Source organism: Anomalospiza imberbis, chromosome 13 (assembly GCF_031753505.1).
Source record: "Anomalospiza imberbis isolate Cuckoo-Finch-1a 21T00152 chromosome 13, ASM3175350v1, whole genome shotgun sequence".
NCBI lineage: Eukaryota > Metazoa > Chordata > Aves > Passeriformes > Viduidae > Anomalospiza > Anomalospiza imberbis.
In genome coordinates this window covers 10721022-10735508 of record NC_089693.1, presented here as the reverse complement: position 1 = coordinate 10735508, position 14487 = coordinate 10721022, and the positions used below count along the sequence as shown (strand labels likewise).

At 39.0% G+C, this 14487-nt stretch overlaps 1 protein-coding gene across 7 annotated transcripts in view; it reads right to left on the bottom strand.

Annotated features, from left to right (window-relative positions):
- Positions 1-14487, bottom strand: part of FBN1 (fibrillin 1) — a 146222-nt gene that overhangs the window by 62179 nt on the left and 69556 nt on the right. For all 7 annotated transcript variants that reach the window (XR_011003760.1, XM_068203898.1, XM_068203901.1 and 4 more), the window contains 5 exons: positions 11575-11700; positions 9339-9461; positions 2801-2923; positions 1745-1897; positions 461-514 (listed from right to left, as the gene is read on the bottom strand). Coding sequence is in view for 6 of the 7 variants with exons in the window: in XM_068203898.1 (XP_068059999.1) it covers positions 461-514; positions 1745-1897; positions 2801-2923; positions 9339-9461; positions 11575-11700 (579 nt within the window). In the remaining variant the exon portion in view is untranslated. The remainder of the gene's footprint in view (positions 1-460; positions 515-1744; positions 1898-2800; positions 2924-9338; positions 9462-11574; positions 11701-14487) is intronic.

The following is a 14487-nucleotide window of genomic DNA, read 5'->3' as shown; positions in this document are numbered from 1 at the left end:
GGCTGATTTAAGAGTTTGCAGTTTCACAGTTCTATGATTACAAAGCTTTCATTGTAATAATTTCCTTCTTCTCTGCAGTTAAACAAACACTGGCCTATTTTGACAGATGAAAACATGAGTAAGCTCAATGGTCAATATGGCTTTATTCTTCAGGATGATTTCACCTGAAATATGTAAATATGAGTTACATATAAAGTCATGTAGGTAATGACACTTCTCATAAATTTGTCATTATTTTATAATGACACTTACATATACTCCATGATGTAAACCAGAGAAGCCCCACTGGTGAAATGGCATGATCCTGAAACTACATGCTCCATTCATTTCACCCTAAGCCTGTCTCCCATTCTCTTCTGTCACCATCCCCACCAGCACGGCTAACAAATTAAGGATATCAAGGTAACACTTTCAGACAAAAGTGCTATATATAAGTTTGAATTGCATTAGGTGATCTTACCATTTCCTCCTGCAGTCATGCCAGTTCCACTGCTACACAGAGCCTGATATTCAGCTGGAAAAAATATAAAAAAACTTATTGGAATATTCTTTCTCAGCTCATTGCTTTCAGCATCACCATTTACAGTATGGTAATTAATTATTCGAAAGAAGTAACATGCCTTCCAATTCTTCTGAAAACATTAATAACCTCACAGTATTCTGAACCTGTAAAGCATTTTAGCAGATTCAGGGTCTGAATCTGCTTATGAAAATGGATGAGTAAAAACTTCACATGATGAACTGTGGCATTTAAGGACAGACATAAACTTCATGCTGGTCCTCCTACACAAACGAACCATAACATATTCACAGCAAGATTCTCCAGAACTTTATGCCCAAGTCCTTGCCCAAGGTGCATGTTCAATGAGACCAGGAAACAGAATATTATTTTCCTATAAATCTGCCCCATATTTAACTCCATTTAGCAGGAGTGTCTTCATGAGTTCACAGTACATCAAGGATATCTTATCAAATGGTATACTTTGCTTATGTGCAACAACAAATTTGCTAAGTAACAAGAAACACATAATAAAGTGAGGTTTCAAACCAGCTCCCTGCAGTCAGTCACCTCCATGAAACCAAGGTCTTTTTAATTTACTGGCTTCACAGCAAGGACTGTGTCAGCAGAGTCTTGTTGGAAGAATTTTCCTAAAAGACTTCTGCCCATTGAAATGGTTAGGATTGCTTTCTTGCCAGAGAGAAGTTATGTCCCAGACAACTTCACTTGGTGGGGATTTCAGTGACAGACTCAAGTATTTGCAAGAAACTGAACTGGACATTTGTCTATGCATTGACTACCCAAGGTACTGAATAAGCTACTTCAGATAACTTGAAGGATATAGGAGTCATGCAGCAAACACGTGACTAGCAGGTATGCCTTACGGATTTGGGTCTATGAATTAACCAAATTATTTCCATTAATAACTTGGGTTAAAATTTATAATTTTTGTTATCTACATCTACCAAAATATGGTTTGTTGTCTGAAAATGTCCCCTTTGTTTTTAATCAGCATAACAAATCTGGGGCCAGATATTGTAACTTACTCTTGCTTTAAAAAATTATCTTCTGCAGTCTTAAAACTTATAAAAATAAAAGATTGCTCAAAATATGTAACGTATTATACCATAATGTAATCTCCTGATTTAAGTTGTGAAGTTAATATAAAACTTTCTTCTACCTTTCTAAAAATAGTGGATGAACAGAATTTGTAAATTAGAAGATTTACCAGTGAACATGCCATACCTGAGTTTTGTGCTGGGCAGGGCTGGCAAGGCTCTCCAAAGGCATAGTCAGTGCTGGCACAGCAGCATTCTGACTTTGTAACTGCACCCGTTAATGGTCTCACACACTGTCCTCTCTTGTAGCCACCATAGCATGTGCTTCGCATATGTGTATCTGGGGGAAGAAATCTCTCTTAATCCTGCCATAGCCAACTATCCTACCATAAATTATAACAAGTATTAAATGTAGCTTGGGTGTCATAAACACCATAAAATAGCTGTCAAAACAAAGTCTCTTTCACTATTTCCCTCTGCTTTCCAGCCACCTATACATACCACCTACTAGGGACAAGAAATTTTTCTTCCTCGCACTCCCAAGAATTAAGGCATACACTTAGTCATTGTATTTAATGACTTGACATGCATTGGTGAACCACTAGGCAAACAATAAATTCTTAACTTTGAACTAGTGAGAAGCTGTGGGGAAAATGGACAAAGTCTTTGCTCTTTCTTTGCTTGTAAAAAGCCCAAGGAAAAGTCACTAATGCTATTCTGGTACACAAGACTTCTTATGTTTATGTTTTCAGGTCCAGGGGTGATTTTTCTCTTTCTTTAAGAACTGCCCCATAAATAGCTTTCACACATATTAGTATTTTATAATCAAACACTGAGCTTGTACAGAAATGGGCAGAAAATTGGGCACATCCCATGTTTAAAAAAACATGAGAGAGTAATTACATCTTTAAGCTTAGTGACAAGTGAAGAATTTTATAATAACAGAAACAGGGCAAATTCTCACCTACTCAGAACTGATGCAGCACTAGCCACTTCTACTCTGTATAGTCTACCTGACCTTGTGATTTGACCCACACTTTTTTTCTCTTTAAATAAAAAGGAAATGAAAACAGAGCAAAATGGGCTATTACAGTAAACATTATAAAGCTATTATTACCCACTATAACTACTACCCACCATTCCATGAAAAAAATGGTAAATTCTACATTCAAACTTGATCTGTCCATCAGACTAGCACTAATACCTTAACTTTGGTTAACTGTGACTCCATTAGGTTTCTTACCAACACAGACACGTCCATCCAGTCCTACTGCAAGGCCAGGGAAGCATTCACATCTGAAAGAGCCATCAGTGTTCACACAGCGCCCGTTCATGCATATTCCATCTGTCTCACACTCATTGATGTCTGTTGGAGAACAGAATGAGCTTTATTAGAAGTTAAACTACACAGTGTTCGATGCCTGGCTGAATCTTGTATTTGTGCAGCTTATTTTCAATGTATCCTATAGAAAAATATCAAGGGTAAATGGAAAGCAGTTCAAGTAAAGATTTTTAAGGAATAACGATGAATTCATTCTTTGAAATAGAATAAGAAAATGCCAAATTCAGAAAAAATAAGCAGAACAAAATTATTTTGCTCTTCTTGGAGAATAAAAGGGACTACATTTTCCTAACTTGTTCCCAAGAGGTACATGTTCCAATTTAAGGGTCATTCAGGCAAAATCATAATTGGAGGAAGGAGGAAACTGTGGCTGCTAAGACAAAGGACTTGTGTAGTATATAACAGGACATTCCCTTTCCGTATTAACAGTTCATGCTGTAAGAAATCAGTGCAAATAGCAAATTGAATCTTTCACCCATCCACAAGGTGCCTTCACAGGGCCACCAAAGAATTTCCTTTCCTCCTGCTGCACATCTGAATCTCCCCATTAAGCCCATGCCTGCAGTCCTTGTGTCTCTGGTGATCTGCATGACATTGGGTTTTCCTATCAGATGCTCATTACAGCCCATTTTATAAACTTTCAATGAACAGAGTGCACTCCAGCCTTGAAAGGAATTCATTAATGATTTGAGTGAGCCCTGAGCAATTGCCCGGCACAAGCCACCATCTTTGCCCAACAATGGCACACTGGACAATAAGGCCCATGGCAATGAAACACAGGAATGAAAATTTATAATATTAAACTATCACACAGAGATGATAAACTAGTAAAAAAACTATATAGGCTACGTATTCTGATAATAGTAAGATCATTCTCTAGATGTAGAGAGCATACTATCATTTTAGAAATTATAAAGAGGAGTGTTATAAATATTGTTTGGAAGTATGTATAACCTTTATAAAATAATCACTTCATAACAATTCTACATGCTATATACAAGAGACAGTGTGTGTGACAATTTCCTTTTTTCTAACCTTAAAAGGGCAAATTGAGAGTGAAACACCTCTGTGTTTTACTTAGTTTGTGTTGTTTGGCATAAAAAACGGCTTGTATGATCCAAGATTCCTTCTTCAAACTGCATTTTAAAATAAAAGCTATATTTAAGTACATGGGCTCAAATAATTTTTACTTCATCCTACAATCTTTTGTTCTGTTTCAGACAAATCTTAGATGTTTTTCCCACTTTAAATTTAGTCCTTACTCAGTGCAGGTAAAAATGGAGTTGGGATTCAAAATGAGCCCATGCTATTTAATGGTGTAGACCGTTATTTTGGTGAACAACACTGAACTCCTATAACAGATTCTCCTACAAGCAAAAAAAAAAAAAAAAACCCAAAAAAACCACCCTTCCTTTTTAATGGTTATTTCTAGAAACAGAAAGGCAAAATTACTTCTTTCCCATTTCCTGTAGTTCATTTTTTAAAAAAAGTTTTGTAACCTAGTAAAGGGAGAAATGTGTCATCTATTTTCTTTTGTACTGATTTACAAATGTGTTGGAAATACCACTATAGAATTTTTAAAGGTAAAGTGGGTCACTTAAAATGGTGCAAGTCAGCTGAAAACCTGTTTCCTGTAAAGATGGGCAAAAAGCCTCTGCTTTTATCAGGCCTGAGATTCCACGGAGTAAATCAACTTCACCCACAGGAATAAAGTCCTAATTTCTAACCTTGAGAATGCTCCGCTGTCTTCTGTGTTAAAGTCACCATTTGGACGACTTAAAATATATTCAACCTGGTTCTGGAAAACCAACTAATGGATTCATTCTCCATGTTCAATGAGTTTTGCCTTTTCTGCTTAGCTTGCTTAGTAGTGCTAGCTGGGTACACAAAGTCCTCTAATTTTAAGCAGGAAAAATTTACTCAGACTACTAAACTACCATTTTCAATTGCCTTGCAATGACTTTTAATTTGGGGAATTCCTGTTGATCTAAAGATGAAACAATGTATAGAACAGAAATAATGCTTCGAATTTCTGCATGCCTGACATGTGTTTCTGAAAAATCAAGCAAATCATCATTGAAAGAAGCTAATGGTGAATAAATTTAGCATGTCTTGTATTTCAGGGAATATACAAGACTACGGTGTAACATTATTTTTTGGCATGTTATTTCAGAAAGTCTAAGTGGAATTTTTTACCAGACAGCCAAGCAATATGCCCTGTACTTATACTTAAATTCCAGTTTTATGGAACTAAGTGTTAATTACATTAGCCTCATCTTTGGGTTAGAAGACCTTCCTAACAGCTGAAAACTCAGCTTGGAGGACGTCAAATAAGACAGTTATAGAAGCAATGAGTTGCACTTTTCCATTCCTTTGTCAATCCCCTAGTTCTGCAAAAACACATGCGCAATTCCCTATCAAAACTACTCAGGCAGGAAACTAATTTGCTGCAGAAACGTCCATTCGTGTAAACACTCCCTGCACATCCAAGCATGACCTTAGAGTTTTGTAGCAATGGGAAACAAAGATACACAGACCTCCTTCTTGCTTGCTCCAAAGAGTATCACTTATTGCAACAAACCAAGCCTTCTTATGCTCCAAACTTCACCCAAACAGGCACACGCTGGCTGCCTGCCACTGCGGTGTGGCTGTTCACGTGTCCTTTTACCAAACCAGCTCTCTGATCCCATGGTGTCCACGCATCTCGCCAACCAACCACTGCCCTATGCACAAGGTGACCACACACCAGCCATGAAACCAAGTCTCTGGTTATATAACCTGTTCTTTACCTTGCTGTTAGCTGAACCTTTCCCAGAGTACTTCCTATTGCTCACCAGAAATGAACAGAATTTCTTATCTCCCACATCTTCCCCTTCTTTGTTCAATCAATAAAAACACAGCAAAAACAACTATGCCACTGACAAAGAGACTCACAGCATAGGAAAACAAAAAGACAGTGTCCAATATCCCCAGGAAGAGAGTTGCTTTTTCTGCATTTGGAAATAAATGGCTACTGTTACGAAGTTCACGTGGCCTGGGCTCGGGGGCTGTGCTGTTCAGGCAGGAGGGAGTCCATTGGCTGGAAATGCTGACTTTGACGTTTCTGAGTGTATTTCTGGAAGCATGGAGCAGGGAATAACTTAAGAAAGTCAGCAGGAACATAACAATATGACGGTGAGTGCAGTGAGACACAAGGCCTCTATTGGCAGGCTGCCTCTGCAAGCTTTCAGGCACAGCCATGTTCCTGGCAGCCCTACCCTGCTCCTGCTTTGGCCACAAGGGCTGGATGGTGATTAGGGCATTTTTCCTCTCACTGGGATTTGTCTTGGATGTGATCAATGTTTGTCCAGATGAGCAGGTGACCACTTTGGACCTGTTGGTGATGGAACATATGCGTACCTTCTCCCCTAGGTTAGTAAATCAGCTGGGCCTTGCTATTGCACACCCAATTGTGGATCCCTAAATAAAACTTTTGGAAATTGGTTCAACACACAAATCTTCAGAGCAGTATCACTCTGCCAGGGATCAAAATTGATGATCTGCAGTCATAAAATTTAGTGTAAAATTGCATTATCTAAATGTTCTTGAGGAGCCATATTCCTCTTTTTTATTTTTTGATAACATGCACTTCCCTGACTATGAACAGTAAAACAATGCATCTAATAAAACAGTAAGCGCACATCAAGCAAAAATAAGTAAGGTAATACATCATCAACTGCCTAAATACTTTACCATCACCCAAGGTCTGCAATCACTGGGGAGCCTCATTTCACAGTAAGCACCTGAAGGACCTTGCCCAGGAAAGTTTTCCAAGTTTACCTCGAAAAGGGGGTCCAGCTTTTATAAGACCATATCAGCAAGTCAAAGTGACTTAATAACATTTTTAGTGCAGAAACACCTGGGTCTGTTGGCATACTTCCCAACCAGCCAGGACCAGGGCTTGGCCAGAGCCTAGGCCTTGACAGGAAGGGTTTCCCTAAAGTACCCTTTAAGCAAACCTCTACCTATATCAGTTGGGAAAGCTTCTTAAAATTATACATTTCTTGCAGACAAGTAGCTAAATAATCAATGGTAACATGAACAACCTAGGAACAACCAAAGGAATGCATATACGTAACATCTAATAATTATCTTACAGCTAAATCCCTTTATAAAACTCTCTGTATTAACATTATGGTATATGGAATCACTAATCATATTAACTACTTCTTGTGTAAAACTCTCTAAAGCCAACACTGCTGCACAAAGTCCACCCTGCTGAGTGGAACCACCTGCCTGAATCATTGTATATATCCGTTTACGATCTTCCTGTCACCTATCTCCACCCATGATCCTCTTGCCATGCAACAACCGCCCTCACTGCACAATCTATCAAAAAAAAGCATTACATGCATCAAAATAAGGCTATAGCACACAAGAGTTTGTTGGTGTTAAAGGCAAGCAAGCAACACCTCTGCAACAACTTGTCCAAAGGCAAAAAGAAAAAAAAATCTCTGTCACAAAATCTGCCAACACTGTGCGAAAAGCATCTGAATTCTGCCAAGAGACAACAGCCTGGCACACAGACAAACACAAATTACAACTCCCATCCATGATACCCGAAAGAGACATTATCAACTACAAGCTAAATTATTTTATCTGGACAACAAATGCACTGAACAAGCTCTCTGATCCCGTGGTGTCCACGTGTCTTGCCAACCAATCACTGCCTCATCACCAGGCAACCACACCCAGCCATACAATTTGTTCTCTGGTTATATGAGCTGGTTTTTGCCTCACTATTAGCTGAACATTTCCCAGAGTGTTTTCTGTTGCTCACCAGAAGTGAACAGGATCTCTTATCTTGCACAGAGTTTTAGCTTGTGTAAGATTTTAATGTATGCATTTGACAAACAAATTTGGGATATGCAGTGTCAACAATGAGTGTTTCACAGACTTGCAGTTCTGTAGGACATAAGTTATTTACTTTGCACATTTGGCATGTCAAAGGACTCAATAAGGACAAACATTAAAATATAGAGAAGACATTAAAAATCAAACTTTTAAAAATTTAGTAACATGACTGGAGAAAGCTGTGCTCCTCTAACTGCTGAAGACCTGGTAATTGTTTCATGATACTTTGGGCAAATGGAAGAAAGGAGATACATATGAAGACGATAAAAAGTGTAATTTGGGTGTCCAGGTTTCAAAATCTGGTTTGATTTTGATCCAGTAACAACTTTAACACGTAATAAATGTTTGCATGCTCATTCATAAAGAACAAGGCTTAGTGTAAGTGCGAAAAGCAGTGGGAGAAATCCTTCTTTTTACTAAAAGATTTGTTCCAACTTTCAGTAGGAATCAGTTGAGTTCTCTGCAATTTTGGATAATTATTCAAATATTCCTCCTTTGATGCAGAGAAGTAACATTTCTCTAGGGCCAGAAACCCCTTTTTGACAGAATCCAAACTCCTAGTCGGGAAGAGGCTGAACATCATAACAAGAGGTCGAACATCCTTGTGTTTTAAGTAGTCATAGTTACCATCTTCTTGGGTGGTATTTCAGGGCACAGATTGATGTAATTGTAGATTTTTTTTTTTTTTAAATACCAAAAGATACTCAAGGCAAAAATCAAGAGAAGCATTCGGTCTCGGCTGAGCTTCCATCCATGAGTCAAATCCTTGTTAATGACACAGAGAGCAGCCAGTGATCTCTGGGAACACAACTGGCTGATGTGCCATTACCTGATGCGCATTGAAGTCACACTGACATCCCACACACAGATCAGCTGAAAAACAAGCTTTGGCAAAGCACACACATACCACATGGAAATCAGGTAAGAACTGAAATAAATGCCATTGCTCTAAGTGTGTGAAGGCTGCAGCCAACACAGCCAGCAGCTGTTAGGCTAAGGAGACATTTGTGTGGTAACGCACAATAGTTCATTTGCACCCATGCCACAAATGGAAAAGACAATCTTGCTGTGATGCTCATGTCTGCATCTTGGTCAGACCAAGTGCAGGGCACTCCTCAGAGATGCTGTATTGTCTAGGAACACCCAGACAGGAATGGGAGAAAAGCCCAAAAAAGGCAATAAGCCAGGATGTTTGGGTGGCTGAAGGCAGAATACTTTCAAAAGCCAAACACAAAATGTGAGATATACTGGAACCAATCTGCATAAGACACCATAGGCAAAAAACCCAGAGTTTAACTAGGTCAGATTATGCAGTCCTTGTTCAAAGACTATTTCCCACTGGCTGGTTGGGGTGGTTGCTCAACAATGTGGAGAAGACTGAGTACTGTCTTGCACAATGACAATTCCAGCTGATTAAAAAAGCATATCTGCTGAGAACTCTGCCCCATACCTCTTGTTCCCAAGAATCACAAATAAGGTTATTCCTGAAGCTACCCAGAGAGACAGGACTCACAAGTTTTGGGAACCCATAATTTATTGTGCTTACCTGTGCAATAGCGTCCATCAGATGCTAACTGGAATCCTGGTTTACAAATGCATTTAAAACTGCCATCTTCATTGATGCACATCCCATTGAGGCAAATGTTCCTGATGCTGCATTCATCCATATCTGAAAATGTACACGATAGGCATAATGCTCATAATGTTTAAGCATAAGAACTGTTACTGGTTATACCCAAAAGATAAACCTTAATTTTTTTCTTAGTTGTCAGAGCTATAATGATAATCAGAAACATATGATGGGACATACTGCACTGTCCTAGAGGATGTGTCAAACCAATGACTCCATTCTTCATAATGAATCATTAACATAAAAAGGAATGAATCCAAAAAAATCAAAGAGAACAAAAAAACGGATGAGAAACTGGGCAGCTTAAGAACTTCCAGTTGGTAAAAGTCATCAAAAAGTGAGAATAGATGTAATTAAAGAGTGTTTGACATCTTAATCTAAATAGAAGTTAGGTTAGAAGCAGCCTCCTGTTTGGAATGTAAATACAATTTTATGTTACTAAGAAGACCTGAAGGGAAAGGAGCGAACATTTGGGTTTGGAGTGAAAACTTTTACAACCTCCAATGGAGAAGTCTAAGATTTATGGTATGGGAGAATTTCCAGCACTGTGCTCAAGCATAAATTCTGTGGGCACTGCCATCCTCAACTTCAATTTAAAATAAAACCTGCCCCTTTCAGCATGACAGGCCATACAAAAGGGTACTTACTAATTACAGCTTCGTGAAAGCATTATTCATCCTCTAAGCTAATGGGATATCATGGAGGATTCAAATAGGAAAAGGTGGAGGTCTCAGACACTGTTATTCTAACTCTGCACAGTTACTCACAAAATGGGAAAGGAAAAAAAAAGGCAAGTACAGAGAATTCTGTTCTTGATTTGAGTAAGCTTTTATATCCTCTCAGTCTTTACTTCGTCCTGGCACAGATGAAATCAGTTTCGGATGTTACATCCAAAAAAAATCAGTAGTATTTACCAGTTTCATCTAAAGAACTACACACAGTTACATTAAGGTATGGCACAATGCCATGGTCTTTACTGATTAGTGTGTGTGCATACAACTCAATGCATTACAATGCCAGAGATGAAACTGTTTCATAAGTGGATGCAACAGACATTCTGGCAGCACATGCAATGGAATTAAAAATGTTTTACCAGACTGCTGATGTCCTGGTTTTTATTACCATTAGCACATGGTATTTGGTGGGAAAGGAAGAAATCAGAATAGAGAGTTTTTTCCTGAATAGTCTAATTTCCAAATATATTTAGTCAATGTACTTCCATAATAAGATATTTTAAAAGCAGCTTATGGTGCTAAACTGTATCAAAAAAAGAGTCAGGAAAAATAGAGTCTTAAAATGTCTGTCTCTACCAAGGATTAACAGAATCACTACTAGCACATAAAATCACTGGATCATAATGACATTACAATATATTCAGAATTGTGCTATTTTCCTTAATATTGCAGCTGTCTTGGACAGAAATTACACTTCTAGACATAGTGTGTTTTCTTTTTACTTACAGGCTAAGTCAGACAAAAATAATTTATGATTTAAAAAAAAAGTCATGTATCTATCCCAACGAGGAATTTTGGCATTAAGTCTTTGAGCTGATTCACTGAGATAATATTCTGCCAAAAATGTTTCTAAGAACAGTGCTTGAAATTCTTTTAACGTATGAATAGATCATTGGGAACCCTCCCAAGGACCTTGGGAAGCATGATAAAGAACATTCTTCTTTTTTCCCCTTTACTAAAGGTCTGGGAGGTAGGAACACATCAATTATGTTTACAAATTTTTGTTAAAACAATTTTTATAGGTCAGACCAGCCTGCATCTACATAAACCACATTGCTAGTCACCCAGTAAGATCCCATAAAGCATGCTGTTAAGCACACAGTAAAATCAGGCAACATGTGACTTGTGCTATGTTTTAAAATGTACCACTCCCATCAAAGAAACTGCATTTTGTGATAGTGGTATGTGCTATTTCTCCTGCTGGACAGACATCCCGTTGAGGATTGCCAAGCCAAGGCTCCAGAACTGGCTGCAAAAAACATTTTATTTGCCCTCCCAGATATGGCAAAAGGTATTTGGATATCTGACTCCTTTTTCCTTTCCTTCCCCCCCACCAGGGGTCCTTTTCTTTTTCATTTATGTGAATAACCTCTTGCAACTGTAATTACTGATATGGAATAACTTCAGAAAAGTCTTACCTTCACAGTTTTTCCCATCAGCTGCCACTTGAAAGCCAGCATTACACACACAGTGAAAACTGCCATCTGTATTTATGCATCGTCCATTATTACAGATACGACCATTCTGTAAGCATTCATCGATGTCTGAAAGCCAACCAGAAAGAAAAATAATATTTTGGGAGATTCCTTTTTAATACTCAACAGGATTTTTTTCCCATTTGCCCTTCCCGCAGGTTTTTAAACCTCCATGAAAACTGTATTACCTGAAAAATTATTGATATTTTGATTTTCATAACTGAACATTATGGGGGTGGAAAATGTTTGTCAGCTTGAAATTTCAAGTTGCTGTGAAAGCATTTCAGTGAACACTACCCTGCAGCATTCTCAAACAAGAATCACAATTTCTGCGGGTTTTTTTTAATTTTTTGCTCATCATTAAAATATTTTTACTGAACTTTAATTTAACAGTACCTAACTACTTAAGGAAAGATGTGGGAAAGTGTGTCTTTTGCTGCTGCTTTGTAAAATAACAGGAAAGTTCAAGACTTTCCCATCTCAGAAGAATTTCTCCTGCTTACTTTGTATTTGAAACATCAGATCCTCATTCCCCTCTCTCTGCAGGAGGTGCTTGGCAAGTGGTTTGGAGGACCTGAAGAGTGATATCACACGAGGCTGGCAGCTCTCCCTCTCCTCCAAAGGAGGGGAGAGGAGATGCTGAGACAGACTGTCTAGACATTTTTCAGATTGCTCAGTATTCTCCATCAAGGCCTGGACCATCTCCCAGAGATTCCTGCACACAGGGGACTCTGCTCACAGAGATCACAACCAGCCCATGCAGACCTGTCTACTATGCACGCACGCTTCCCAAATACCCTGGGGGTGCCCTTCCCTGAGCCCTGTCTGTGAAAAAGCATTACTGCACTTCAGGAAGAAGTGGAGCACAGGGTGTCCTCCCAAATGCCCCTGCTCTCTGGACACTTAGGCCAGGGGAGCTGATACCTCTTGACATTGTGAACCTGTATTTGCCTTCTTAGCAGCATGCTAGTTCTGTGAAGAGTCTAAGAAATCCCTGAAAATCACTGTTTTGCAAACAAGCAACCGTGCCAGCAGAGGCACGAGCTGCTCTGTGACCACTCACTGCAGCAGCAGCTTGCAGCCCTCCACCAAAAGTGTACAGGCTTGATAAACCTCATTTGATAAACAAGCATCATCAAGCAGCAATGCATAAATGTGAGTTTCCTCTCTGCTCAGTCCCTTTTCACCCCACTTTTCTGACCCTTGATTGCATCCATGTCTGGCTTCAGCTACTCCACCAGCTTTCTTCCTTAGGACAGGCAGAAATGCCTCAGCATCTCAAGGCCTTTTAATTTTTAGAGCTCGTTTGGTTTCGTATTTTTATGCATCTGATGCCATTTAAATGTATTGAAAATTACTACTGAACCTCATTGTTCTTTACATACATACAGCTAATCAGAGTCCCACTACTAGTCCGACATATTTCTAATTTTCAAATGAAATAACATCACCATTTTTCCTCCTCAGAGAAACTTGCAAAACATCAAAGTCCCCTCTCTTAATGAAATATCCAAAAATGCTGTCATCTCCCTGTAAGACCTGACCTCCTCTCATCAGAAATATTGAGCAGATTATAGTAAGCACTTAGCTGTTACAGTACACAGTCATAGCAAATCATCGTAAAATTTCACCTTATTTGAGGTCCATTTCATATCCTCTCTTCTGCAATTGAGAAGCATTTTTTGTTCAAATCATTAATCATAATGTGACTTTATTCACCTATGTCTCCAATGAAGATATTAATTCAGCCAAGCTCATACTAGAATTATAAGGGATCCTAAGAATGGATGAATTGGTAGCTTGCAATACAGATTGCAATGTTTAGTCACCAATCAGCCATCATGCAGAAGAAACCCTCCCATGGAACCTCAGAGCAAGGAATAAACAAACATCTGGTCATTATGGAGATATTTTCAAGAGCTTGAGAGACTTTGTAAGGAACACATTTCCAACAGCACGTCAGCACAGACATATTTGTGCATGCAAAAAAATAAAATCTCAACATCCAATTCAGCAAATGCCGATTTGGCAGGCACCAGTGCTATATGTACATTTTGCCAAATGCACTCCACCAGCCTTTTTCTTTTCCCTATACTGGCCCTAAAAATTCCTTTAGAAAACCAAGATGCTGCACATCGCAGCACTTTCTGCTCTGGCTGTCAAGCAGGCGCAGCTCCCATAGACTGAAAAGGAACTGCTAAGTGACCACACTTAAATGCCATTAAGCTACTGGGCTTCTGACAACCATGTGTTTGTGTAATGAATCAGTCAAATTAAAAGTGTGTGACAAAAATGACTCATGAGTAAATTCATCACAGCTGAGACTCCCCTTCAGCACTCCCTCACCACCAGTCAGCTGAACTATGAAGATGCTTCTGCAACACGGCTGCTTGGCAGCAATTAGGTCAAATACTCCCCAGCAACAGGCAGCAGTGGTGCTGGCTCTGCATGTCTTCCTGGACCAGAGAGCGAGCTTCTGTACCACAAACACATTTCTGATTCACAAAAGGAAGGAAAGAAATGCACACTAACACAGGTAACTTTCTTCTGGCTTTTTAGAAACTTTCTGCTTTAGACTGAGTGCACAGTCTGCACCCTGCACCCAGTGCAGGAAGCAAAATATGAAGACAAGCTGTGACTCTGAGCATTCAAACATCCTGTTTCATTTAGATGCTTCATTTCTTATGGAATATCAAAGCAATCATTTATTGTTCTGCCAGAAATCTCTCATCATGCCTTAATTATAAAGGACTGCATTCATCTACCTTTACAGTTGAATCCCTACCCCAGTGTGGGAGTCATAAAACCCTAAGAGGCTTGGTTGACCGCTGAGGAGCTATGTGGTCCCACTCCCAT